Genomic DNA, 24932 nt, shown 5'->3' on the forward strand with positions numbered 1-24932 from the left:
GGCCCTGTGTAAGAAAGCTGAGGGCGAGCAAGACTCCAGGTCCGTGAGGCTCAGCTGCAGTCAAGGTGCATGAACACGAGCTGCTGCTTACGCGTGGCAGGAGGCCGCGCTGAGAAAATAGCAATCACGGTGTTTCGGCCTGTCAGACTCCTTTGTCGGGCGCAGCCTTCTACGGGGCGCCAATCATCAGCGCTGTTTGGGCTGCAGAGCCTGCAGGCTAGCCTGATATGGATCGAGCGGGGCCGACGTTGCGACACTGCGGGTCCTGTGCTATGATTGGTCCAGGTTGAGGTACACAGTACACAGTACGGAGTAAGTCACGGGGCAACGCACTCGTTGCTTTTATAAGTACGGTGTATACAGCACCGTCCTCCGAACTGTGCCAAGACTTGCGCATCCAGGTATCAATTACATGCGGGAGGAAGGAAGCCAACCGTCCAGCCCATCGACCCCATGATGATCACCATCAGCGCCAGCCCAACACCAACACTGGCCAATCCATATATCCAACCATGGCGCCGCCGCAGCCCGTGAAGCTCAGCAACCCAGGTACTCACCGTCGTCAAGCAACCACAAAATCCTTCCATAACTCCTTGTAGAACGACGCAAGCATTCGGCTCTGATGCTCCAATTCTAGCAGCGTGCTGCAAGTCGAAGGCCATTCCCAGCACGGCTGTTCCAAGGATGTTGGCTGCGAATGTCCCCAGGGGAAAGCTGGGTATGATGGCGTTCATATGTTTTGAGGCGTAGAAGCGGAGAAGGCAACCTAGTGGCGCGAACACCAGTGGCATGGCTGCTCGAAATCGCCAATGGACATCGTTCCCAGGGGGCCAGATTGCCAGGAAGACGGCCCCAAGCCAGCAGCCGAAGCCGAAGAGGACAGCTAGCGGATCGAGAACCCTCCTGCAAAGACTGAAGGGTAATGTCGGCGTTGCTGGCTGAAGTAGCAGAGCCAGTTGTGCTCCGACCTGAAGAGCGGCTAGAGAGATTGCCGGGTGGATGATCATGATAGCCAAAAGAGCTAGGAACGAGAAGCCGCCGTTTCGATGCGCAACACTTGTATCGACGTGGTAGGGCGAAGTGGGTGATGGCGATTGGAGGGCATTCGTCAATGCCAGGAAGCAGTCGCGCATGAAGGAGGAAAACGATGTGAATGAGCCGCAGAAACCTGTAGCAAGGCCAATGTAGAGCGGAATGGTCTTCTTGACCTTGAGGTGGTTCGAGGCTGGCGCTTGAGGGTCTGGAGATCCCCACTCTTGTTGGAATAGCTGACGATCTTCTGCGAGGAAGCCCATGAACAAGGATCCCCCCAAGTTCGCCCATAGCACTCTACTAGGGAACGGCGAGTTGGGATATAGAGTGAGTGCGACTACTCCCAAGCGTGCCAGAGTCCCCAGGAGCGAGAAGATCACCAGCCATGAGATAGTGTAGAGCTCCGTTGCCCACCGTACGGGCCTATTCCTCTCGGGCCTCGTATCAGCTGGCTTTTGCGTGTCTTCCAAGCTCCCGCTAGCATGTCCGGTCTCCTCGTCTTCATGCCTCTCTCTTTCCGTGGCGGGTTCAGGTGCGGCCAGTTCCCCGAGCGCAGCTTCGTCCTCGTGTTTGTTTAGTCGCCGCTCCACGCCCTCGAGCGAAGGGCTTCCAGGGTCTTCCGTGTCCGCAGGCTGAGGAACAGCTACTTCAGTCAATTCCGCGTCGTCCTCAACCTCGTCGAACTTTTCCGTCGGTCTCGACATCTTTCGTCTGAGAATTCGCAGGTCTGCAGAGTTTGTGGTATGAAGAACGCTATGCTGCAATCAGCAGTCCGGTAAAACATGCTGTCTCTCCGTACGATAAGCTGCAGCGCGCTTGTCCCAGATCTACAGAGCACATTTGCAGAAGTGGCTCACGTCGTGGGAGTCATTCGACATGGATAGGCTATTGACGAGAGATGGCGGATCCGACGGAGAAGCTCGTTGAGCACGACCTACGTGCTACTTGCATAGAAGTGTGTGTTTTATGGGAGCTGCCATTATAAACATTCACCTTTATGCCTTTAATGAGTGAGAAACCCCCGGTAATGAAACCATGACGCGGACGGAGCAGATGTGTCACGTGAGCATGAGCGAGCCTCCCCTCCACATCCGATAAAAGCAGCGACACCCCGCCAACGACAACTCCGGAAGAATGCCCGCATCTGCCATTGATAAGGAAAACGCGCTCACGTCGCATCCTCTCTTCAGATGACCACTTCTGTGCTCTGTCCCCATGTTTCTATAAGACCACTACTGTCTCGGTAGACTTTCAGTATTCATATCATCAGTTCCGTAGACATGGCTTCCTCTCTTCCTTCAAATGTCCACATCTCCAAACATCCGTGCCTTCGCGCAAAGCTGAGCCAGCTGCGTTCAAAAAGCAGGAATGCTCGGGAGACCAAGACACTCGTGCATGAGATTTCCTTGCTGCTGGGTTCGGAGGCGCTAGCACAACTCGACCTCGAGAGCACTGGAACGGTGAGTCTGCATTCTTCCTCTCTTGGGCGACGACGCTGATTGAGTTCCAGGCTGACCCTTGATTTGATGTAGGACGTGACGCCGATAGACTTCGAGTACCCGTACGAGAGCGTTGACTGCTCCAAAGTTACCATCGTCCCCATCCTGAGAAGTGGGCTCGCTATGGTCGAAGGTGCGTCTGCTCTACTGCGGTGAAGCTTGCGCCGGGACTGACCTCCGTCGTAGGCGTGCAGACGCTACTTCCCGATCCTGTCTCTGTCCATCACCTCGGTCTGTTCCGTGAAAAAATGACACTGCAGCCCGTCGAATACTATAACAACCTTCCTCAGTCCCCAGAGCAGGTTGCCAAACTGGCCATCATCGTCGACCCTGTGTGCGCTACAGGTGCCACAGCGTGTGCTGCTATTCAGAGCTTGAGGGACTGGGGCGTGGAAAAGATCATCTTTTTGTGCGTGCTGGGAGCCGCCCCTGGTCTGGCCCGCGCCGCCGAGGAATGGCCTGAGGGAACCCAGGTCTGGGCAGGCGGCGTCGACGATGGGCTGACCGATAAAGGCATGATAAAGCCTGGACTGGGGGATATCGGCGATCGCCTCTTCCTTACCCTGGGAAAGTAATGGTACCATTGGTCGTCATCGCCGGTTCAAGAAGGTTTATCTGGCTTTCCCATATTAGAGAGAACCGGCAATTGTACCGGTCTGGCGATATCGCGATTCGGGCATGGATCCATCCCAATAATAGGCTAGGGCCTTGCCATACTTGAACGTGTTCACCGGAGAAGAGTCTCAGTTCACCTTAGACAAAGGAGAGCCTGATGGCCAAAAACCTTTTCGACTGAGCCTTCCTGTCTCAGAAGAGTCCCTAGCCATCTTCTCGCGCCGTCGATCTCTTTGGCTCCAAACTTCACCAGCACAAACCCTCTCACGTTTGCAGCTGTCCACAAAAGACCATTCTGCTGTTCGAGTTGCTTGGCTTGGTCATTTTCGCCGACGATGTTGACCTGACCTGTACCATCGCCTGTAGTCCAGTTTTTCGCCCCGATACGCGGTTGGGTGGAAAACTCTCGAAGGAGGAATTCTCCCAGTTTCTTGAAGATCGGACCGTAGACAATCAGGGTGCCAAAGATACCCATATTATTGGACTTTTCGACAAGGCCCATGCCGCCTAGATCATCTCCGCGCAACATGACTGTGTCCCGGAGCAAGAGCCTTCCTTTGCCGTGGTCGTTTAACTCTCTGACCTCGTTCTTGCCCTTCCAATTCCACAACGTCCAGCTCTCTCCTCTGGCGCGCCGTCCTTCGCTGACCCAGTCAAGCACCAGCAGGCTGCTTGTGCCGTCGGGCTGAACAGTAAAGGTCTGTTTCTGGTCATAGACGCTTTCGGCAAAAGGCTGAGTCGGGTCCGGCAAGTAGCAGAGAGCAGCCTGAGCGCCGATCGTGACATTGAGGGTTTGGCCGCTGACCACCGACTTCTCTGGAGACTTGAAGATCTTTGTACTGCCTTGGGTGAGGAGCACTAGCCTGGTACCGTCCTGTAGCACGGCCTTCAAATCGATCTGGTCGCCGCCCACAAGGCCGCCGCCATACGTTAGAAGAAAAACGATTGTCACGTGCTTCTGCTCGCCGGAATGGTGAGGATCTGGGGCAATGAGTTTGAGCGGGTACTGGTATGTACATTTCTGCAAGGCCTGTCTGCCGGGAGGAAGCAGAGCCAAAATGATCTCTCCTGTGCCTGCTGCAGCGGACGAGGCAGCAAACGGGGAGATCGGGAGAGACATGCCTCTAACTCTGTGGTATGGGAAAGGATGATAATCGCAGCCAGCCCCGACATCCACAGACCACAGGATGCCTGTGATGAGCGGGACGTTTGCAGCTACCTATATCTAACCCTACCTGGGTACATGAGGTAGGTCAGGGAGTTACATACAGTGACTTAATTATCTGTGGCCGGCAATAAAGCTTAGGTGGGGTCTGCGGGAGGATACTTGCCTGGGGCCGCCTAAAAGTCCCTAAAGACGCCCCCCAGAGCCCACTAACTTATCCCTCTCACCTAAATTACTGTGTCCTCGTGCTACTGATCCACTCCACTTCATCTTCGCGTCACGCGTTTGTTGCGGGTTCCTTGTTGAGATCTCTGAATATCCAGCAACGTCTTTCTTCTCCGTCGCCACGCTGCGCATTTACGCGACCTCGCTGTCGCATCGAAGGCCGAGTGTATTTCGCCTATGGTTTTCCTCTTTCCCAACGACCGCTGAGGAAACGCGTCGCATTTTCCAGATTGTTGCCCTCCGCCAACAGCCCACCTATGCGCCATGGAGTTCGACACCAGTACACCCAATGGCAACTCCGCATCACGTCGCAAGTCCGGAAGAGTGGTGAGGCAACCAGCAGTTTTCTCTCAGGAGCATCACGTTGGCAGTGTCGCGATAAACGGTGCAGCGAAGCGGAAACGGGCACACAACGTCTCCACGGAGCACGAAGAGGAAGAAGAGCAAGACGTTCCGTCCGAACGCGACAGCGATGACGAGGATGAGGAAGAGGACGAGCCAGATGAGGAGGAATTGAAAGAACAGCGACGCGCGAAGAGAGCCAAGGCAGGGCCCGCAAAGCCTGCCACGAAGCGAGCAAAGACGACGACCGGGTCCCGCACAACGTTGGCCATTCGCTCCGCCAACGTCCGAAGCAAGCCTGCTGCAAAGGCATCGAAAACACAGAGGGCGCGTGCTCGACCGAGCCAGGCGCAGCACCAAGGACTCTACGCAGAAGTGTTTGGAAAGGGACAGTCGCCCGAAGATGCCGCCTCGGGCTGGTTTGAATCCGTGCAGAAGGACAGCGTTGCGGCACTACGAGACTTGGTCAATTTTGTCCTGCAATGCATCGGATGCGACTCCAGGGTGGAAACACAGGATATTGAGGATCTAGATTCTGTGCCCAACAAGCTTGGCGATGTGCTTCAGGAGTACGAGCAGCAGAAGGCTACCGATTATCCTCTCGCATCCAAACAGAAACAGTATGCTGGATTCCAGGATGTACTGGAAGAATTCTTTGCGGCCATCATCAAGTCACTACACGCATCTTCGGCATTCTACGACCAACCCGAGATCTATGACAACATCCACGTCTGGGTTGCCACCATGTCTGGTGCGAACTACAAGTCGTTCAGGCATACCGCCACAATAATTTCACTGGCCATGACTACTGCTCTCTGTGAGGTCGCGAAGGAGATTCAAGATACGATGGCCACGCTGAAGAACCAACTTGATGCTGAGAAAAAGAAAAAGAACGCCAATAAGGGCCGGATAAAGACCATCGAGGAGAGCCAGAAAGCTGCAGAGACGAAGCTGGAGGCAATTGATGCACAACTGAGGGACGTGTTCGACACAGTTTATGTGCATCGATACCGAGACGTCGAGGAACGAATTCGTGCTCCTTGTGTTGCAGCACTTGGCGATTGGATTGCGCTGTACCGCAAAATGTTCCTCGAAGGCCAATACTTGCGTTACCTGGGTTGGGTGCTCAACGACACGAGCGCTCCCACGAGGCTCGAGGACATCAAACAGTTGAAGAGGCTTTTCGCCAATAAGCACAATATCGCCGCATTGAGGGCCTTTACCGATCGCTTCCGATCACGGCTGGTGGAAATGGGCGCACGGGACGCGCACATCAATGTGCGCACAGAGGCTATTGAGCTGCTAGACCAGCTCCGTGACGCAGAGTTGCTGGAACCCGATGATATTGACACCATTGGACGGCTGATCTTCGACAGCGAGCCAGCAATCAGAAGAGCTGTCGCCAAGTTCTTCGTGTCCAATCTGGAGGATCTCTACGCGGCGACGATCGAGGACTTTGACCAAGCTCAATTCAAGGCTGCAGTGCCGGATTCAGGCGACGTGGACGATTTCAAGATCCCCAACCGATCATGGATCAAATTCAAATGCCTAGGCTCGGTCCTGGCTGGTTACGACAACGACGAAGAATCCCTGGATGAGGCCGGTCAATCCCTGCCATTGAACCCGGTATCTGACTCTCGCTACACCCTTGCTACACAGTCCATCTTTCCTCACATGGCAGAGTTACGGCACTGGGAAGACCTGGCCGGATATCTCCTGTACGACCATTCATCCATTCCATCGTCCGGCGACGACGATGACATTGAATATCAAGTCCAACAAGCTTACAAACTGAGCACGGGCGAAGATACGATCTTGTTAGACGTGCTCCACGCCGCAGTTAAATCGTATTTGCAATCCATCGTCGAGCCACCAACGAACCGCAGAACCAATGCAACAAAAGACCAAATCCGAGAAAAGCAGGAAACCGCGGCGCAGAATCTTACAGTCATCCTCCCTCAACTTCTGAACAAGTTCGGCAGTACGCCCCAAGCCGCGTCCTCGATTCTGCGGATCGAGCAACTGCTTGACATCGGTCTGATCAGTGATCTACAGAGCGGAGAGGCGACGTACTCTGCAATCCTTGACGCTATCAGCAAACAGTTCACCTCGCACTCGGACAAGCAAGTTCTCGCTGCCGCCAGCGCAGCATTCAGAAACGCTCGAAGCTACGAGCAGAGCAAAGAAGCTGCTGATGCAATGGTTCAGGAGATCTGGACCGAGTCGGTCACCGCGCTGGCCAATCTCCTCCGGGACAAAGCCGTCGGAAATCGTGGCACATTCGACAAACAGCTGCTGACCGAAGTCGTTGACATCGCCATCCGTCTGGCCGAGCTTGCCGGGGTCCACGACTGCAGCCACGTCGTGGAAGGCAAACTGCCCCCGGGCCCCTCAAGGAAAGAAAAGGGCAAAGCCACCACTCAACAGACCCTTCTCAGCCTCCTCTTTCGACTCCTTCAACGCGGAAAACCAGACGAAGACACTACGGCGACCTTTGCGGAACTAGAAGACCAATTGTGCACCTCTCTGATGGAACTCTTCTCGCTCTATTTCCGCTGGAAAGTGTTCGGGTTGAAACAAGCCATTGCTGCGAAAGACGAGGCTCGACTTTCCACTAGTTCGCTCAGAGAATTGGCCGTGACGCGAGCGAATTTTGTGGAGCACATTGCACCGATCATTCAGATGAGGGCGCCACTAGATCCGGTGCGGTATCACGCGATTCTGAACGTCCTGGAACTCTTTGCATTGTTTACGACGATCCGGACCATGGCACCGGACGACGGCGAGCTGGATGACGAAGTCGAGCCGATTTTGCAGAGCCTGATCACGCAGATACCAGACGAGATCGTCCAAGAAGTTCTCGTCACGTTTGAGAAGACCGAGAAGTCTTTCGCGAGGAAGACGCACCGAAAGATCGAGACCGTGAGTGGCAAGGAGAAGAAAAGCAGCAGAGGGAAGAAAACAACCGAAGCGGAACCAACGCAGGAAGAGATCGAACGACCGCCGGAAGACTCGGAAGATGACGAGGCACGCGATTCCGGCGCCGACGAAGACGACGGAAGCGCCGACGAGGACACCGAAGAAGGCAATTTGAAGAGCAAGAACGCGAGAAAACAAGCTGCCCTGCTGGCCGAACAGTCCCTCTGCGAACTCACGTCGAAGATCATCTTCGCCGTCTTGGGCGGTGCGATCAAGGATGAAAAGGACGTTAGACAACGATTACTCCTGAACCGAAGCAAGCTCGGCAAGAATTACTCCGTCCTGGTCGGATATCTGGAGAACAACAAGAAGAATAAAAAAGCGTCGGCCAAGAAGACGGGCAAGAAAGCAGAGACTCAAAAGGGCAGTAGTAGGAAGGCAGGCGACAAGGAAGGATCAGTTCTTGAGGAAGACGATGTTGACGACCCCGACGCGCCTGACGAGCCTGAGGTCGATGAAGAGGAGGCTCAGCGCCAGAGGGAGTTACACGAGGAGGACGAGGACGAGGATGACGAGGCTGCTAATGAAGACCAAGATCGGATCGACGAAGCTGAGGAGCAGCCCGAGGACGACGTGCCTGCCGATGAGGACGACATTATGGGTGATTGATTGATTGATCGATGACTTGACCAATTGAAGGGCTCGACCACAGTATTTCAAGCAAGCAAGCAAGGGAGTAGGTACCTAGGTAGGTAGCGGTGGTAATGCTTCAAAAGTCACTTTGACTTACCACTTGCATGTACGAGTATCAAGACACGTACTTGGGTGCGAAGAGAACGTCCGCGATTTTTGTGTCGTCTCTACTCCGTACTCTACTTCAATACGTCCTTGGGGCTTGTTGTGAGTACTCCGTACGGGCGGCACTTTGTGATCTGTTCAATGCGAGCTACACTCCAGGCAGAGAATGTTGGTCGAATGTCATGGCACCGTTATTTGCAACTTTTTTTTATTTTTTCTATTTTGGTTATAAATTTGCATGTACGGAGTACTCCTTCCTCCCTCCATGCTTGCTTACACCTCCATACTCGCGCGTGCATACTGGGTAGGTAGTTAGATTGACCCAAAGCTCTGCAAGCTCGTCTGAGGCAGGTCCAAGGGGTTGCTCGGAGCCCCCTGCCAAAAATGCCCGTCCAAGTGGCCTTTCACATTCTTACAGTCCTGGCTTGGCCTGTCCAAAGCTGGGGGGATGATAATAATACAAACGAAGAGATCGAACCCAAGCACGAGCTCATCAAGCATGGTTTCTTCAATCGCCCATGCTCAATCCCCATACTTTGGTTTCACCTTCGTGTTCTATCAGGGCACGGAGACGTCTCTGTAACTCAGGAATTGGGTCATATCCCAGGCTGAGAGCGTGATTGAACAGACGACGCAAACTTCGTCCTTTCGCTTGACTGGGTTTCCGGACCGACCACCCGACTCCAGTGTTACTCTGGCTTGCCGCGACTCTTAGGCCGTCCTCCGCTCTTGACTCGTCGTGCTTCAGGACGTTGGATGTGGTGAGATGGTATCCACTCCTCGTTGTATGCCTTGCCGGTGGAGACGGCAGGGCCTTCAGAGTCAGACGTGACGCCAGTGTCGGCTTTCTTGGCCATGTCGGCGCGCTTGCCACCTTTGGCGACCCTGCGCTGCTTGGGGAAGTAGGGGACGATCCAGATGGTGTAGAAGAAGTAACCGACTCCGACGGCACAGGCGAGCAAGAAGAAGTAGAGGAAGAGACTGGATGCGCAGTTAGTGACAGACCGACACAGACGGTCGCTCCCGAAGCTTACAGTTGGGGGTCGAAGATACTGGCGTCGGGCTCGACTACAGTAACGGTGCCGTTGAAGGCGTTCAAGGTGTAGAAAGTGTTTTGGGAGCTGACCACAGCTGCGAGGTTCAGTCTCAGGTCCTGCGGGTGAAGATTGGTTTGGAAACGATATGGCAGGGTCTGTTTCTCGCCAGGTGGGATCTCGACGGCGTACTGAGCGGTGGTCAAGTTGCGGACGATGCGTGGCGTCGGGTTGGCTTGAGTCCCCTCGAATGTCCACAAGCTCCCGCCCACAAATTGGACCGTGACCGGGTCGGGCTCTTCATTGAGAAACGAGAGGCGCGATTCGTAGGGCTTCCCGTTCGTGATCTTGATGCCGAAGATCTCAGCGTCCGGGAACGTCGCTTCGACCGAGACGGCAAGGGCCGGGCTCGTCGATGGGTTCTCGATTTCCTCTTCGACCTCCTGGAAATGGGAGTCGTTAGCTAGGAGTCTAACACCAGCGCAGGGTCGCACTGCAACTTACCGGGCTAGCTTGGGCGAAGACGCCTGCGGCCTGGAAGCCAAAGAGCAGAAGAGCGAGATCCAAGAAGCGACCCATTTTTGCGACCCAGGAGACAGTTGGACAGAGAAAAGAGGTTGCAGATGGGGTCAACCAGCTGTTGGCAGTTGCTATGCAAAAAGACAGAGTTTGGATTTTCCCAGTGGGCGCATCGACCGCCCCCAATCGGGACAAGCTCAGCTGCTGTTGGTAGCCGCTTGTCTTCGTAGCCGCCCGACGCTGGTGACGCCTGTGACGCCGGTGACGCTGGCCCATGCTGCAGCCGCGGGACACGCTAAAGGGCTTCCGGCGACGCCCCTGCCAGTTAAAGGGCCCCGTTGGTCTCCACCTACAACGCGTCCAAAGGCAACCCCAGGTTCTACTAAGAAAAAGTTGCCTGGTGCTTGGGTGCGCGGCTGCATATTGTGTGTGCGCCTCATTCCAGTACTTCACCGCCAACAATCCAACAACCCGTCAAATTAAAAACCACCACCTCGGCTTCTGTGCCTCGTCTCTTATCTCACAACACTGTCCATTTCTCTGCCCAAACACCTGACTGTCACTCGCTCGATGCCCGACATGGCTCGCTACGACCCGTTCTCACCCACATTTGACCATCCTCTCATGAACTCCAGCCCAGACTACGCTTCCCGCAACGGCTCCTTCAGATCCAGCCGTGCCATCGGCGACATGGGTGCCATCACGGGCCAAATGTCTTTTCGGGAGCGTCACAAGCGTCTCAGGAACCTTGAAGAAGACAAAAACCAGTTGATCGAGGTACACCCGCCTGCTCAAACATCCCGAGCCATCGCGTTGACAGCGTCCCTAGGATTTGATGTACCAGCTTGAAACCGCTCAAAACCAGTTCGATCGCCTGCAGCTCGATCACAGCAGAGAAGCCCAATATAACAGAGAAGGCCAGCTCCGCGAACAAGCCCTCCGCGATCAACTGGCCGCCGTCAAGCTCGTCATGGTACGGCCGTCGCAACCAAGCGTGTCAGAGAAGAGGTGGCTAACGGTGATGTCAGGATCGGAACTCCTTCGTCTCAGTGCTCCTCGATGGCGATAGCATGATTTTCACCAAAGAACTTTTGTCAAAAGGCGAGGATGGTGGTAAAGAGGCGGCAAATATGATTTTCGACAGTGTTACAACCTTCATCGCCGAACACCTTCACCACCTGGACTCTCCCAAGATCGTCACCAAGATTTACGCAAACTTTAGAACGTTGTCCGAACACCTTGCCAGGTTGAAAGTCATTGAGAAACAGACTGTGTTTGACGAGTTCGTGCGAGGCATGAACAGCACTCAGCGCCTGTTAGATTTTGTCGATGCCGGAACGCGACCAGAAAGTACCAGGGAAAAGGTGACCGATCAGTTTAAAGTCAGTCTCTACGACTGCCATTGTCACCAGGTCATACTTGGATGCTCCACCAACAGCCAGTATACCAGGCTGCTTGAAGAAACGATAAAAGACCCCTACGTGATCAACCACGTCACCCTCCTGGAAGCTGCCCCCTTGGACAGAGACCTAGCAATATTCAAAGAGACGTTGAAAACCACCAAATTCGAAAATGTCTTCCGAACCACAAAGTTAGCCGCCGCACCCGCGATGCCCAAGGGTCCTCTACAAGCCGTCACTGCAACCCTGCCCGCCCTTGCACGTGTCGACTCCAATGGCACAACCGGTACCGCTTCTAGTTCCAGCACTCCGGCAGTGACCTGGGCCGTCTTGACCGCCCAACCCACGCCACCAGCCTCCAAACCGCCAAGCACCACGCGAACCTCGACCCCCAATTCACTGAAGAGTCCCGACGCCGCTTCGGCCGCTGCCAAGCCGTCGACGAGAACCATCGACCGAAACCGCCACGGTCAACGCATTGACAAAGTCGACAACTCAATCCCCAACCATGAGATCCAACGCATCAAGAAACTCAAGCTTTGCAACATCTTTTACCTCCAGGGTTCCTCATATTGCACCACAAACAATTGCTCCCACTCACACACTTACCCGCTTTCCAAGGCGGAGCGGAATGTTCTGCGTGAAGTAGCGCGCATGACCCCTTGCTACTATAAGATGGACTGTAGCGACCCTGAGTGTATTTATGGCCATCGTTGTCCGCAGAACAAGCCCGACGAGAATGGGTGCTGGTATGGTGAAGATTGTAGGTTTTATGGCTGGGGCCATGCTATCGATACCAGGGTGGTGAAGACAACCAAGGTCTGAGCATGGGTTTTTCTAAACCACGGTGGCAACGGTACTCTGCTGCGAGTCTAACCGCTCCAGCGCGACCCGCCTTTGATTTTACGGCGAGATCAACGAACTTCTCGGGGTTTCTCTGAATGAGCGATGTGCTTCGCAACTCCATTATTGATCATCTGGGCCTTTTCAGGGACGAGACGGGACTCTCTGGCACGGTGTTCAGGCATGTGTACCAGCTTTGAGCAGTGGTGACGCTGGTAATTTCGGTTTCACAGGTTAAAACGTGAGCGCTGGCGACAGCTAATAAGATACCCGATTTCAACTCTCCCATTCAGTAATGACTTGGCTCTTGCTCTTGCTCTTGCTCTTGCTCTTGCTCTTGCTCTTGCTCTTGCTCTTGCTCTTGCTCTTGCTTTTTGGATATTAAGTCAAGTCCAGCTCGTCTCAAAGCCAGCCAGCACACATATGGCATTGACTGTACTCCGTACCGCGACGGGGGTCAAACGTGGTGGCCTGCACAGAAAGTCAAAGAGATAAAAGGCGCTCGCTCCAATCACTCTGCGCGAGCAACCTGGCCTGGCCTGCCTAGTTAGTGACGCTAAGCCAAGACAGGCAGCGACACATTAGGTTAGGTTAGGTTAGCCTTTACTTTATTCTAGGGCTTTTTGGAATTTCGCACTCCAATGCTGACACAACACGTCTTTCCTTCCTCTGCTCCCTTCCTCTGCTCCCTTCCTCTACATCATTCCACCTCATCATTCCACCTCCGACAAACGGCAAGTGAAATGAGGAACGAGCTGTCGTCACACTTCCACGGACTGGTTTTGACCTCGCATAGCACCTGCAGGAGGATTTCTGGAGGGAAACCATCCATCGTTTCGGGTGATCGACTTGCCATGGTGAAGAAATGGGCAGGATGGGATCTAAGCGGCTCCGGCAGGGTCCAGGAGAGAATGCGCCCAGAATTATTCAGGGGATTGCTCTTGATTGTTTCGCCTGGACAAACACATCCACGGAAAGCCACTCGACAAACATTTCATGATCTCCACGAGCGTCAAAGAGTTCACTGCATCCCGTGAAGGCGTGAGCGATTGATAGGTTGAACCAGATAACCGATGTCGTGTTGGGAGTACGGTGTTGGAAACGCCCACGGCTGTGGTGCCAGTCCCTCGAAATCCCTCACAGAGTGAACCTACCACGGAAACCATAGCAGCCAAAATATAGGAATCCAAGAGCGATTCAGGGGGCAGTCTGGCTGTACTTGCGCGAGAGCCTGGGTTGCTGTCACCTACTAGGTGTTGAGCCCAGTTGGAGGTCGCAGCTGAGAATAAAACCGAACCTCGGAGGTTGAGTCTCGCGTGTCGATGTCGTGCCCGTCGGTGTTGTGACCCAGTCCCGACGCTATTGCAAAAGAATCAACAAGGATCCATGTTCCAACTCATTGCAAGTCCCTTCGTGACGGATGCCAGGAGTTGGGCCGCGTTAGGTGGAACATATTCCCCAACCATGACGACGACACCATTATGGGTTCACACAGACTCGTCGCTCGTGGTCGACCTCTACGGCGCTTGTATTGTCCAGTGAGGAAGGATGTGGTGACGGCGTCCTGAACCTCACATCATCGACTTTGCTGAATGTGACATTTTTCTTCACTTTAAGATGGACGGCGTGCGCTGCTCTGGAGATGCCATGCTCTAGCTTAGTGAAGGCATTCGGCTCATCGACAGTACTGTCATGGTCAACGGGAGGCGCGGAAAATTTGATACCATTGTTGCCAGGTTTGAGGGGTGCCGTCGCCTCGAGTTCATAGACCTGCCCGCTGCCACCAACACCCGCGGCACCGAGCACCCTCGGCGGCGAGTCAAGGTGGCTCTGGGAGGTGGCGTGCTGAGGACTGGAAGTCATAGAGGGCTCGCTTATTTTCCTAGCCGTTGCTGAAGCTCTCGGCAGATGACCCATAATCTCCCCATCTCTGACACCTTTGACGTTGGGGACTAACGCAGTATTCAAAACCCGACTGTTGGTGACATTCTTCCGCTCCTCTTCACCAATAACTCCTAACGGTGAAGGCGATATAGTTACTGCATTAGTAGATTGCAGCTCGGCCGATGGGATTTGTCCGCTGTCTAGCTCTGAAATACCAGGAGGCAATGTACCCTGGGAGCCCTTATTATGCTGGCGGCCTTCTTCGCGTTCATCCATAGAAGATGGCATGAACTCTTTCGAGATATGTTGGTAGGGCTTCAGCACGCCATTGTCGGTGGATGCTGTGGATACTGACCCCGAGCTCTCTGACCAGAGTTGAGGGCTCGCTCCACTCCTTTCCCTACTGGAATCGGTCGACGAAGACGAGAGGGGCGCCTGGAAATCTTCAGCTGCTGATGAGCCAACGGACCTATTGGTCGACCTGTCTTGAATCTCGCGAATGTCATGCGCCTCGATCTCCGGCAGTGTCTGTTCCATTGCATACGGACCGGCCGACCCCCCGGGACGGGCGTCCATAACGACCCCATCAACCTTCTCGTACAAGGGTCCCTCCTCCTGACCATCTTCGTGGGCAAGGCCACCGCGCACACCCGAAAGATGCACCGAGTCTGGAGAGTATTGAGGGTCTGAATCTTCACGGGCAAAATATGGCTGCTTGAGCCGTTTGCGGGCCTTGTCGGACAGAATCCATCTCTCGAAAGCATCCCTCACATCTTGCTCTCCACAGTGGCGCTCGTTGGCGAGGTTTCTCTTCAGAGAGCATTCCAGCGTTCCATCGTCCACTGTCTCGAACGCGCGACGGGTTTGCCCCAACACAGGATCAATCAATGCATGGTCTGCGTGATACTTGCCATTTGTTTGGCGAGATGCAGCCTGTTGGCTCTTGCCCATGGCGCCTTTCGTGTATGCGAAAGGAAGCCCGGTCGAATAGCTCCGCTGATGGCCCCGTCGTGGACGGGAGAAGTTGGGACACGGTGATTCTGGTCGGAGCCGAGTAGGAGACGGCGCCAGGCTGCTATGCTGTTCAATGGTGTCGGACATGATTTCGATGAAGCCTTAACCGACTCGGTGGCATTTCGAGGTGCACGACTCTACTTGAAACTGGCACAAGCGCTCCGCGAGGGTCGCAGGTCATGATGGATATCGCACGTTGCATTTTGAGGTGCGGATTGAAGTGGTGCAGCGTCATGGAAGTCGTTCCCGTGCAACATCAGAGTGATGATGGTCGATGCCGACGCAGACAAGGATGAGGCCTGAAGAGATGGGCTTGAGTGAGAGCCGACAACGTCATTGGCGCCTTTACAACGGAGCCCTTTTCCGGCAGCGTGCCACGTGCCGCCACCAGTCTCCGACTGTCACACTGCAGGGCCGAGAGGGCCTGGGCTGTAGCCTACAACGGCACCAGTAGTCTCGCATTCTGACAGCAAGTTGTCGGTTCCTGAGAATATCCCTTCACCAGCATACTGTCCAAGTACCTGTCCCAGCAAGCAAGACTCCGGTGCTGCTTACCATTATTACTACCATTACTGTTGTCTAGTCGATCCGCTCACTATGGCTCCCACCTGCCCTCCTCAAACGCCTTGTGCTCCCGATCAATCTCCATCTTCACCCACATATAAGAAACAGCCGCCCAGATGGCAATGTACGAGAACAGGACCCCCAACGACAGCCCAAACGCGTAGTGGAACTCCAAGGTCCAGATGACGGCGGACACGCTCCCGATATAAACGCACACCCCGAACAGCCACCACCAAGTCAAGTATCGAAACATATTCCGAAAAGCCTTATTGTTCTCGTATCGGTCGTTGTAACGGACACGAAACTCGCGGTCCTGCAGTCCGTCGACAGCAATGAAATCTTCGGCAGCGTAGTAAATGAATGGTCGCAGCTTCGTGCCTCGAGGCTGCGAGTTTATCCCAACCGGGATCTTCACGAAGGGGAAGAGCTCTGTTATGAGCATCAACATGCCGAGGAAGCCCATTATAAATGTCGGCGAATAGAGGTAGAGATGCGGCTTGACCAAGGAGCTGCCGACAACGAAAGGGATCAAGGCCAAAATCATGGCGACGCCATATACCCAGGACGTGGCATCTAGCTCCCACCTGCTCCTTGACAACAAAGGCGCGCAGTCCTCGGTGTGGACAAAAAGCCGATATACCCTTGCTATCAAGATCCAGAGTTCGCCGGCACCAAATGAAATGATTGCGTAGCCGAGGATATTTTCGTCGTATTCCGGCTTGGGGATCGGACACTGTGATCGAGGGAGGCTGCCATGTTGCTCCCGACATTGCCTTTTCCATTGGCGATTATGGCGGTTCCACCACGTGTAGTAGATGATGCACGGTACCACGATGTCGAAGATCAGAATAGCCGGCAACCCGAGTGTAATGCCGAGATGCTGCATTGGATGCGCCTCTTTCTGCATCATTTTTGTCTCCTTTCGTTTCAACCGAGGCAGCTCCCTCAGCCCCGAGGCATTCGAGGCGTAGGTCATGGTGCGTTCCTGCAGTGCCGGCCTGGGTGGTGGACTGGTCGTGTCATTGTTGGCGGGTTGTAGCGGCACTGGCACGGACGCGTCCTTCTCGTCGCCTGCTTCGCTAGGGGCGTCTAGGGTTGTGCCACTGTCAGGCGTTCCACTGGTGTAGTTCCGCCGGTGCACTGGCATCTCTCCCCCGGCATCGAGGTCGAGTGCTGCATCTCCGTCGTCGCGATCGCCGAATTTGACATCAGCAGGCTGAGGGCTTCGTTTCTCCTCCTCCATGATATGCCACGGGCCGGACATGGACAATATAGACTCGCTCGTTCGTCTAGCAACCTCTCCCAGTCATTCTGAAGCCGGCGAGACACGGGCGACATGGCCTCCAAATAAAATGTACGTCCAGGGCGCCAGAAAGGGAGAGCGGAAACTGTGCGTTGACTCAGCAAACTCCATTACGAGAGTCGTTGACGTTGCGGCAGAAATTTGGGCCATTTGAGGCGGAAGCCCGGGGCATAACCCATGTTCGACGATGGTTATTCGTCGTCCTGGTTGCCTCGTACCTGAGGCTATTGAGCCCTTTATCAGCGCGCCGACCGCTTCCGCGGTGGACAGGGCGAGATCCTCTGAGCCGCCCTGGCGTAGCCTTGGCCTGGTTAAGCCTAGCCGCTGCTGGCGTGCCGAAATCCCCTAGTTGCAGACGTCATTACTTTGCCATTCTGGGTGGTTCCGGCCGCTCCTCGACTAGGGCGTCGAATATGAGTAATTAGCTCTCTTAATGAGACCTAGAGTTGACAACGTGTTTTCTCACTTTTGATTCGGCCGCCATTGAGGATTGTCTGTGACATTAAGTCACAAATCGATGAACTCTCCGGGCTGTGTAAGTATGTATACAGTGGACATTCAGTGCGAGGACAGTTGCACTTTGGAAAGAATGCTTCGAACACTACAGACTGAACTTCGCCTGAGATGCGAGACGCTCATCCTCAGATCCAGTGCCGTCGGCCAATGCTCGGTCCAGTAGACTTATCTTCAACGTACAGTACTCCCGAGCTCCTCCCTATAGTCGCATGCCTGAAGGAACGCGCCACAGAGTTACAGACAGTAACGTGCACCCTAAACGCCGGACATCTTCCATTCCACCCTGCTCAGAGGCTCTCCCGTCGTACGGGAACCGCGAACTGAACGGCATCTTTACCGAGCCCTGAACTCCCTCGATCGCATGATCCTCCCAGTCCCCCTGACCACACCTTTTTGTGGCCGCATCTCGTGCCGCGGGCGCGGAGCCACAGAGACACAACAGACACATACTCTTACATCCATGCACCATACATCATACATGCACTCAGTACTTATGCTGACACAGACGAGTTCGCCGCACTAATTCTCTGCGTCTCCCTCCAGTGGATGACGGCGAGGGCCACGACCAGCACCTCCTCCATCATGGCGTCGGTCGTCCAACACTCGGGCAACAACTCCAGAACCCCACCACGCTTCGACCCCCAGTACTCGGGCTTGAACCTGGCGATCGCACCTCCCCGCCCATTCAACAGCACCATGTTCAGCGGGTCGAGCTTCTTGCGCGGCTGCCACGTCAGTTTCTCCCCGCCCATTGCCCCGGACGTGTACGAGTATCGTGTGTTCATGCGGCCAGACTCGAGCGAGAACTGCTGACCGTGCAACGTCACGTCGATGCGCGTTTTGGTGAAGTGGAAGACGACGGTCGCGACCTCGACGTTGCGTGCCGGCGACCGGATTCTCATTTGAGGTTTGCGGTGGCGGGCGTCGACCGTGTACAGCTCGGTGGGTACGTCGAGGTTATCGGCGGTCGTAACGCGGATGGTCGTGTGCAGATTCCAGTAACCGTCGTATTGGACCTGCAACTTGCGGGTGTCGCCGAGGGACTCGGGGAAGTCGACCCCGCCCAGTCCCTGTTCTTCTTCCTGGTATGCCTGAGCTTGAGCAGCGATGGCTTTGTCTTGGTTGGTTTTGGAGGGTACTGCTTGGGTGGACGCAAAGCCGCCTGGAGGGTTTTGTTCCACAAATCTGCTGAAGAGGCTCTTCATGTCGAGTTTCTTGATTATTGGGCTCGGTGGGGCGAGTTAGGCAATTATGGCTGGCCAATCTATGCAGACAGAGGATATCCTTGGGTAGAGACTTGCAACAGCTACTGGAGGTCGCGCATGGACAGATATACCTACATGGTATGAGGCTTTCGACTACCTCTAGGCCAAGATCGCCGTGTGAGTGTTGGTACGGAGTACTGTGTACGTGGTGGGCATGTGGTGTTCGCCTTGGTGGAATGACGCAACGGTGTAGCGAAAGTTGTCGATCACTCGAAACCACGCCAGGCTCCGCCGCGTGCAGGGCTGGACGAGCTGGGGAATAAAGCAAGCCCTAAGCTACAATAGGATCGACGCAGCGCTCGGTGGGGCCAGATGGTCGCATCGCCTTAACTAGGGCTAATGAGGCACGCGCACCGCCTCCGTGGCAGTGCCATTGGGGATCTCTGCGCTCCCGGCAAAACGGCAGACAGGTGGAGTAGAATTCCAAGAATCCCGAGACTCGGGTCGCGTGCGGTAAATAGGAATTGGCATGGACTGGGGATGTAGGAAACTGGCCTGAACAGAACGAAGGGGTCGTGGTTGACACACTGTATGCTCAGGGCCCTACTAGGCGGTGCACGCGTCCAACGACGGGGTTATGATGAGAGCCGATTCAAGGCTGCTGAGAGTCATCTCAGTCGCAGTCGTGTGATGATAGTCACTTCACTGATCTCGACCACCCTAAAGTCCGTCACCAGGTGTCCAGTATTTATTCCACCTCTCATCCGTCGCCCCCGCGTCAACATCTTTCTTGCTGTAGAACCGCAAGTCGGTGCTCAGCCGGATACGGCCACCAGGATCGTCATTGGCAGCAGCGGTGTGGATGGTGTACGGTAAATGGAAGACCACATCACCGGCCTCGTAGTCGGCCACGAGCCAGCGAAACCTCGTCTTCTGGGACAAATGCTCATTGTCTCGCTGAAACACCATCGGGTCCATCGACAGGACGCCGGTCGCGGTCATGTTGCGGTTAAACGCCGAGATCTTCTCCTCGAGGGTGAAGTTCTGCGCGCGGGCGTAGAAGTCGTCCTCAATGGCCTTCCCTAGCCTCGTGCTCTCCTCTAGGTAAACCAACCCGCCGCCCTGCGGCCTGATGTCACCAATCGGCACCCACGCTGTAAGGAAGAAGGCATCCCCGCCTCGAAGGAAGAGCTTGTCATAATGGACACCGGTGCTTTGCCCGCCAGGGATGTTGTGACGCAGCATGGTCCTCTTGACCAGGACCTCCTCCTCCCATTGCATGAGATCGCGGACCATGCCACGCAGTTTTGCATGGGCAACGAAGTCCAGATACGGCTGCTGGACGTGCGCCTCGACAAGCCGCTGCAGTTCGTCGTTCCCTGTGGGCTCTCCACCGCCGATACCATTGTGCAGTGCAGGATCTTCAGCCGAGTTGTAGATGCCCTCGACTGCTGCGGTACCGGGCTTTAACAGCTTCAAGGACTCGAATTGCGAGAAGTAGTGCTCGCGCGTCCTGAGCACATCGTCGCGAGGCAGGAGACCCTTCACAAAGACGTACTCGTCCTCGAACAGCCGGCGGCGAATCTCCTCCACTGGCGTGTCCGCGGGAGTTTGGCGAAGCCAGCCCAGCATGGGCTGGGGAATGAAGCCTTGGATTGCACGAACTTCCTCGGGGAGGTCCTGGGGACTGGGTGCCGTGACTGTAGCTGCCATTGGGACTTAACCTGGCGTAGCAGATTAGGAAAATGAAGACAAAAGGATTGAGCGTGCAGTATTTCAGACTAGGAGATGCCATATCGATTGAATCGATACTTTATATCCTGTGTGAGTACGTCAGAGATCGGGCCACCAGTTCAGGCGAGTCGGGGAAGCTTAAGGTCACTGTACGAGGTGGCTTGAAGTGGTTGGGTCTGGTCGAAAACGCGGGGAAAGCGGCTTGACACCGAAGTCCTGTCTGACGACCAAACATGCCGTGTTACTCAGTGACGAACCGGGGTCTCACTGTTGTCTGATGTGTTGTACTGGTTGTGGAGAGAAAGACGACGGCGCTAGTTGGGTGGGAGGAGGAAGTCCGCAACTCAACCAGCTCGTTGGATGCACTCGGTTGAGATTTCCTGAACTCCCACAGTAGCCAGTGAGTATGTCAGACAATACAATCTGTCCGTCAAAGAGTCGGGTACTAGCTTCTCAAATTGGTTGCTGCTGGCCTTGCGGCGCCGTCATTGTACTTCGGCGCGACTTGGAACCTTGTCTTTCTCCTGCTTCACTTCTTCATTCTTGCGCGAGTGAGAGGAGCAGTGGGACGGCCCATCACGGATTTATGACTCGGAACGGTCTGGGGTAGCTTCGATCTTTGCCGTCTTGCATTCAGGCGAGTACTGTGGCTTAACGATGATTTCCGATCACGGCTGTTGTCGAGGATCAGAACACCGGCTGAATACATCAATTTGGTCTGTCTCTAATGTTTCTCTTGATTTCAGCGCAACGTTGCTCAGCATTACAGGGTATGCTCTATCCTGCGAGTCGTGCCGGTCCTAAGTGAGGCCTCATGGACTCTCGTAGTGGAGCGCTCCGCCTTCGAGGATGACGACTTGAACTGGTGGAGCGCAGGTTCGAACGTGTGGGGGAGCGTTTATTTTGGGCAACCAGATGATGATATGACAGGTCTCTACCCAATGGTGCACGCTCGTGACCTGCTCTGGAACATCAACGATCCAGGCCTCTCTCTCAGCCTCCGAATTCACGTCGGTTCCCTCTCTTCGAAACTTGAAATTTCCCTACTGCGATGGCCTCCACGATGATAATGACGATGACCACTCGAACCGCCACGTCGACCTTGGTGCTACATCTGACGGCCTGCGTCCTGGATGACAAGATGTGGATGAGGATGGAATGTTCATGGCTTACAGGACCGTGGAGACGTTCGATCCCAGACGGGTCGCACCCTAGTAGGCTCAATGATTTCCAGACGAGGCATCCCTCAGAGGTCAACAACAAGCCAATTGTCAGGCCGATTAAAGATGTCTGATTGAGCAGTAGGACTTTCCAGCAGAAATCTCTCCATGATCCGGATAAGATGAGGTTGGTTGTCCTTCAAGGGCAGACGAAGGCGAGCGTCATGGTAGAGTCACCAGCGAGTGATGCTGGAGATCTTCTTGGATCCAATGGCTCCGGCGAGATCCTGTTGTGAGCCTGGGAGTACAGTCAGCAATATGTAGTGCGTGGAGAGTCACTGGACCCAAAACGGAGTACAGAGGGCTGGATGCTCGAGGCTGCGTATGTCTTTTGCCTTGAGGGATGGATCCCATTTGTAATGAAGGGAGATGCCCCATGTGCGAAGTAATGAAAATGTCTCTGACTGGAGCATTCTTTATCCTTTTCAAAATCGCAATGAGCTGTAGCATGGCAATATGGTTCATCACCACGAAGAGATCTCGAGAGGATCCGTTGAGAGGCTGTTCAAAGGAAACCCAACAAGTTGTCCCATGACGAAGCAATAGAAGATGATTGGAGGAATATCCTTTTTAAAGCGCAATGAGCTGTCTTGGATTGGTTGGCGGCATCAGCCCTACAAAATCCATTGGATAGGATTTGCTCTTTAATCTTAGTCGCCCAGAACCTTCAACACCTTCTCTAAAAGCAGAAGCGCCTTGTATTCTTGTGACGGAAAGCAACCTCTCCAAGTTCATTCCAAGAAGGCAACTACAGTATGTATTTCCTCCATCTGCAGTCACATACAGCTCCCTCGGTCGAGATCTACTGTACATAGTAACTTAACAACTATCGGCTCGCTTTCTGTTTATCCTCACCTACACTTCAAGTAGCAGCTCCTCGTCCTCAGTCACTCGTCACCCACTGTTCTTACTGTACCATACTACCGAGTGCAGGTCGGGTTTTCGTCCTCTTGCTTCATTTCACAGCCGCTATTTACAGTATTTAAGTATCCTTTCCCGGTCGGTGATCTACCTCGAGCTACAGTACGCTAGATCACCTCCCTTCGCCCGTTTCGTCCTTTTCCCTTTCGTAGCCTCGATGTTGGCGAAGCATTTGGCAGGCTACCACACCACCCGCTGTCCACTGCACGTCCTCGTTCATGTTTCTGGCAATGCTCCATTCACAAAACCACCTGCAGCGCCAGTGCCGACGCCATTGCAGGCAGGCGTCTCTCATGACCAAGAGAGGGATTACTAAAGAACCTTCTGAAACCATTCGCATCTTCGCAAGATCAAGCATATACTAGTGACGATCACAATTGAGTGCAATATGAGTTCAGTCTGAAGCTTGAAGTCTGTATACTGTACCCGTCCCTCAAGAAACTGTCATCACAAGCTGACTTCTGCTCGAACCCAGCAAACCAACCCACCAGTATCCTCTCAAACAGCGGACGAAGAAAGTCTCCACGCTAACACAATCACATCCTACATCGGACGCACCGAGGAGCAAGAGAAACCGACAACTGACTGCCATGGTCGCGGCGCGAACATCAATGCCAAAAAGCTGGAGACACAGGCGAGTTGCAATCCCAGACAGGAGTGTACCCCACTGGACACTATGTACTTTACTTCGTACTTACTTCCGCTGGTTTCGCTGAACATTCCACCCAAGACTTTGGACGCTGTCTTTCATTTGGCAACAAAAGCATGTGTGTTGCTATCACTGGATTGTGCAAGATCTGGCCTGACGAAGTAAAGATTTCTCAAGTGATTCCGAATACAAATGGCCTCGGCTGCCAAAAGGTCCAGCGGAATCCACTCTGCCAAAGCTTTACTTTCAGGTCATCCGCCTCTTGTCGGTTTCCTTGATTCGAGCCTGGAAAGTGTTTTTCATGCGGACGCCCCCATCTGGCACAGGCCGATTTACACAAATTCGTCATCAACAAAACAAACCCTTATCACTTTATATTACTATGGCGGAGGCCGCGACATATAATGCGCTCGACTCTTCTCGAATACGTACATAGTAGTAGGCGATTTACTAGACTGCCAGAAAAGAGCATACGGAAAAGCCCACAACGTCAGCGCTACATGTATACTGTAGTAAGTACAGTACAGTATTTACGTTCCCCCCTGCAGGCACTGAGCAAAGGGATCTCGCGTCGGAGCACAGTACTATACTTACGACGGCCACTCCCCTTCTCCACTGTCGTCTCCCATTAAACAGCTCCTCGTTGGACGCGAAGCCTCACAAGGACACTCCATTGCCACCACAACTTTACAGTTGGTCGATTCACGCCGAGGAAGAAAGCTACGAGGTCACGTATAAGGAACATTGAAATCGAGAACTCGAAGTCAGGTTCTGCCTGGCCATTAACATGGGGGAAGCCACCTCTGGAAGAGCGGCCCTAAAGTGCCTTCCACAGTAACAACCTAGCACCATTCCAGCAAACAGACCACCAATAGCCACATGACATGTTGCAGCTTGTTAAGGCTGTGAAGGGGTCACCCAATAAAAACTTTCCAGGATAAATTTTCGGTCAGTATAACGGTCAGACCCTGCTACTTCTCCAGCTGACAATGTCGCATTCGAACTAAGTGTTGATGTGAGAAGCGTTCCCATTAAGTACTGTACATACAGTATTACAAACACCTTGCAAGACCATGAGTCACCCTCCTCCTATAATACTGAAATTCTCTAGCTATAGTATTGCTCTTTATAGGTGCGACCGATCGAGGATTAATATAGAATTAGATCTATATCGCTCTCAGGTCGGATAGGGATCTGATCTGATCTGATCATCGGAGTGGAATAACAGTACTTAGTGTTGTAAGTAAACACTTGTCATAATCCTAGTACTTAGGTTACTGTACAAACTTTGGTTTTATGGTGCGGGTAGCAGAGCACGAATATCACTGAATTGGGCTAGTCCACATAACAGTACTATTTCAGGGCACGGAAGATTACGGTTTCGTCGGGAGTGTCGGGTTCATGCAACTCTCGATAGATGTGTGTAGTCACATGTAAATCAGGGAGGATGTGAATCAGGGAGGATGTGAATCAGGGAGGATGTGAATCAGGGAGGATGTGAATCAGGGAGGATGTGAATCAGGGAGGATGT

The 24932-nt window shown here is 53.9% G+C and overlaps 10 protein-coding genes across 10 annotated transcripts; 3 read left to right on the forward strand and 7 right to left on the reverse strand.

Annotated features, from left to right (window-relative positions):
• Positions 1-404: 404 nt before the first annotated feature.
• G647_07536 (uncharacterized protein) lies at positions 405-1736 on the reverse strand (the record flags this gene model as incomplete). Its single annotated transcript, XM_008731851.1, has 1 exon — positions 405-1736. One exon carries the CDS (start codon positions 1734-1736, stop codon positions 405-407), a length of 1332 nt encoding a protein of 443 aa, XP_008730073.1.
• A 576-nt stretch (positions 1737-2312) lies between these two features.
• Positions 2313-3106, forward strand: G647_07537 (uracil phosphoribosyltransferase; the record flags this gene model as incomplete). The annotated part of the gene is made up of 3 exons (XM_008731852.1): positions 2313-2492; positions 2565-2664; positions 2718-3106. 3 exons carry the CDS (start codon positions 2313-2315, stop codon positions 3104-3106), a joined length of 669 nt encoding a protein of 222 aa, XP_008730074.1.
• A 173-nt stretch (positions 3107-3279) lies between these two features.
• G647_07538 (uncharacterized protein) lies at positions 3280-4266 on the reverse strand (the record flags this gene model as incomplete). Its single annotated transcript, XM_008731853.1, has 1 exon — positions 3280-4266. The coding sequence occupies one exon, from the start codon at positions 4264-4266 to the stop codon at positions 3280-3282; it is 987 nt and encodes a 328-aa protein (XP_008730075.1).
• A 534-nt stretch (positions 4267-4800) lies between these two features.
• Positions 4801-8466, forward strand: G647_07539 (uncharacterized protein; the record flags this gene model as incomplete). Its single annotated transcript, XM_008731854.1, has 1 exon — positions 4801-8466. One exon carries the CDS (start codon positions 4801-4803, stop codon positions 8464-8466), a length of 3666 nt encoding a protein of 1221 aa, XP_008730076.1.
• An 818-nt stretch (positions 8467-9284) lies between these two features.
• Positions 9285-10208, reverse strand: G647_07540 (uncharacterized protein; the record flags this gene model as incomplete). Its single annotated transcript, XM_008731855.1, has 3 exons — positions 9285-9576; positions 9630-10072; positions 10134-10208. The coding sequence occupies 3 exons, from the start codon at positions 10206-10208 to the stop codon at positions 9285-9287; spliced, it is 810 nt and encodes a 269-aa protein (XP_008730077.1).
• A 519-nt stretch (positions 10209-10727) lies between these two features.
• On the forward strand, positions 10728-12373 carry G647_07541 (uncharacterized protein; the record flags this gene model as incomplete). The annotated part of the gene is made up of 3 exons (XM_008731856.1): positions 10728-10925; positions 10978-11121; positions 11177-12373. The coding sequence occupies 3 exons, from the start codon at positions 10728-10730 to the stop codon at positions 12371-12373; spliced, it is 1539 nt and encodes a 512-aa protein (XP_008730078.1).
• A 1497-nt stretch (positions 12374-13870) lies between these two features.
• On the reverse strand, positions 13871-15376 carry G647_07542 (uncharacterized protein; the record flags this gene model as incomplete). The annotated part of the gene is made up of 1 exon (XM_008731857.1): positions 13871-15376. One exon carries the CDS (start codon positions 15374-15376, stop codon positions 13871-13873), a length of 1506 nt encoding a protein of 501 aa, XP_008730079.1.
• A 508-nt stretch (positions 15377-15884) lies between these two features.
• G647_07543 (uncharacterized protein) lies at positions 15885-17096 on the reverse strand (the record flags this gene model as incomplete). Its single annotated transcript, XM_008731858.1, has 1 exon — positions 15885-17096. The coding sequence occupies one exon, from the start codon at positions 17094-17096 to the stop codon at positions 15885-15887; it is 1212 nt and encodes a 403-aa protein (XP_008730080.1).
• Positions 17097-18163: 1067 nt separating this feature from the next.
• On the reverse strand, positions 18164-18877 carry G647_07544 (uncharacterized protein; the record flags this gene model as incomplete). The annotated part of the gene is made up of 1 exon (XM_008731859.1): positions 18164-18877. One exon carries the CDS (start codon positions 18875-18877, stop codon positions 18164-18166), a length of 714 nt encoding a protein of 237 aa, XP_008730081.1.
• A 720-nt stretch (positions 18878-19597) lies between these two features.
• On the reverse strand, positions 19598-20590 carry G647_07545 (uncharacterized protein; the record flags this gene model as incomplete). Its single annotated transcript, XM_008731860.1, has 1 exon — positions 19598-20590. One exon carries the CDS (start codon positions 20588-20590, stop codon positions 19598-19600), a length of 993 nt encoding a protein of 330 aa, XP_008730082.1.
• Positions 20591-24932: the final 4342 nt, after the last annotated feature.

Source organism: Cladophialophora carrionii (assembly GCF_000365165.1).
Source record: "Cladophialophora carrionii CBS 160.54 unplaced genomic scaffold supercont1.6, whole genome shotgun sequence".
Classification (NCBI taxonomy): Eukaryota; Fungi; Ascomycota; class Eurotiomycetes; order Chaetothyriales; family Herpotrichiellaceae; genus Cladophialophora; species Cladophialophora carrionii.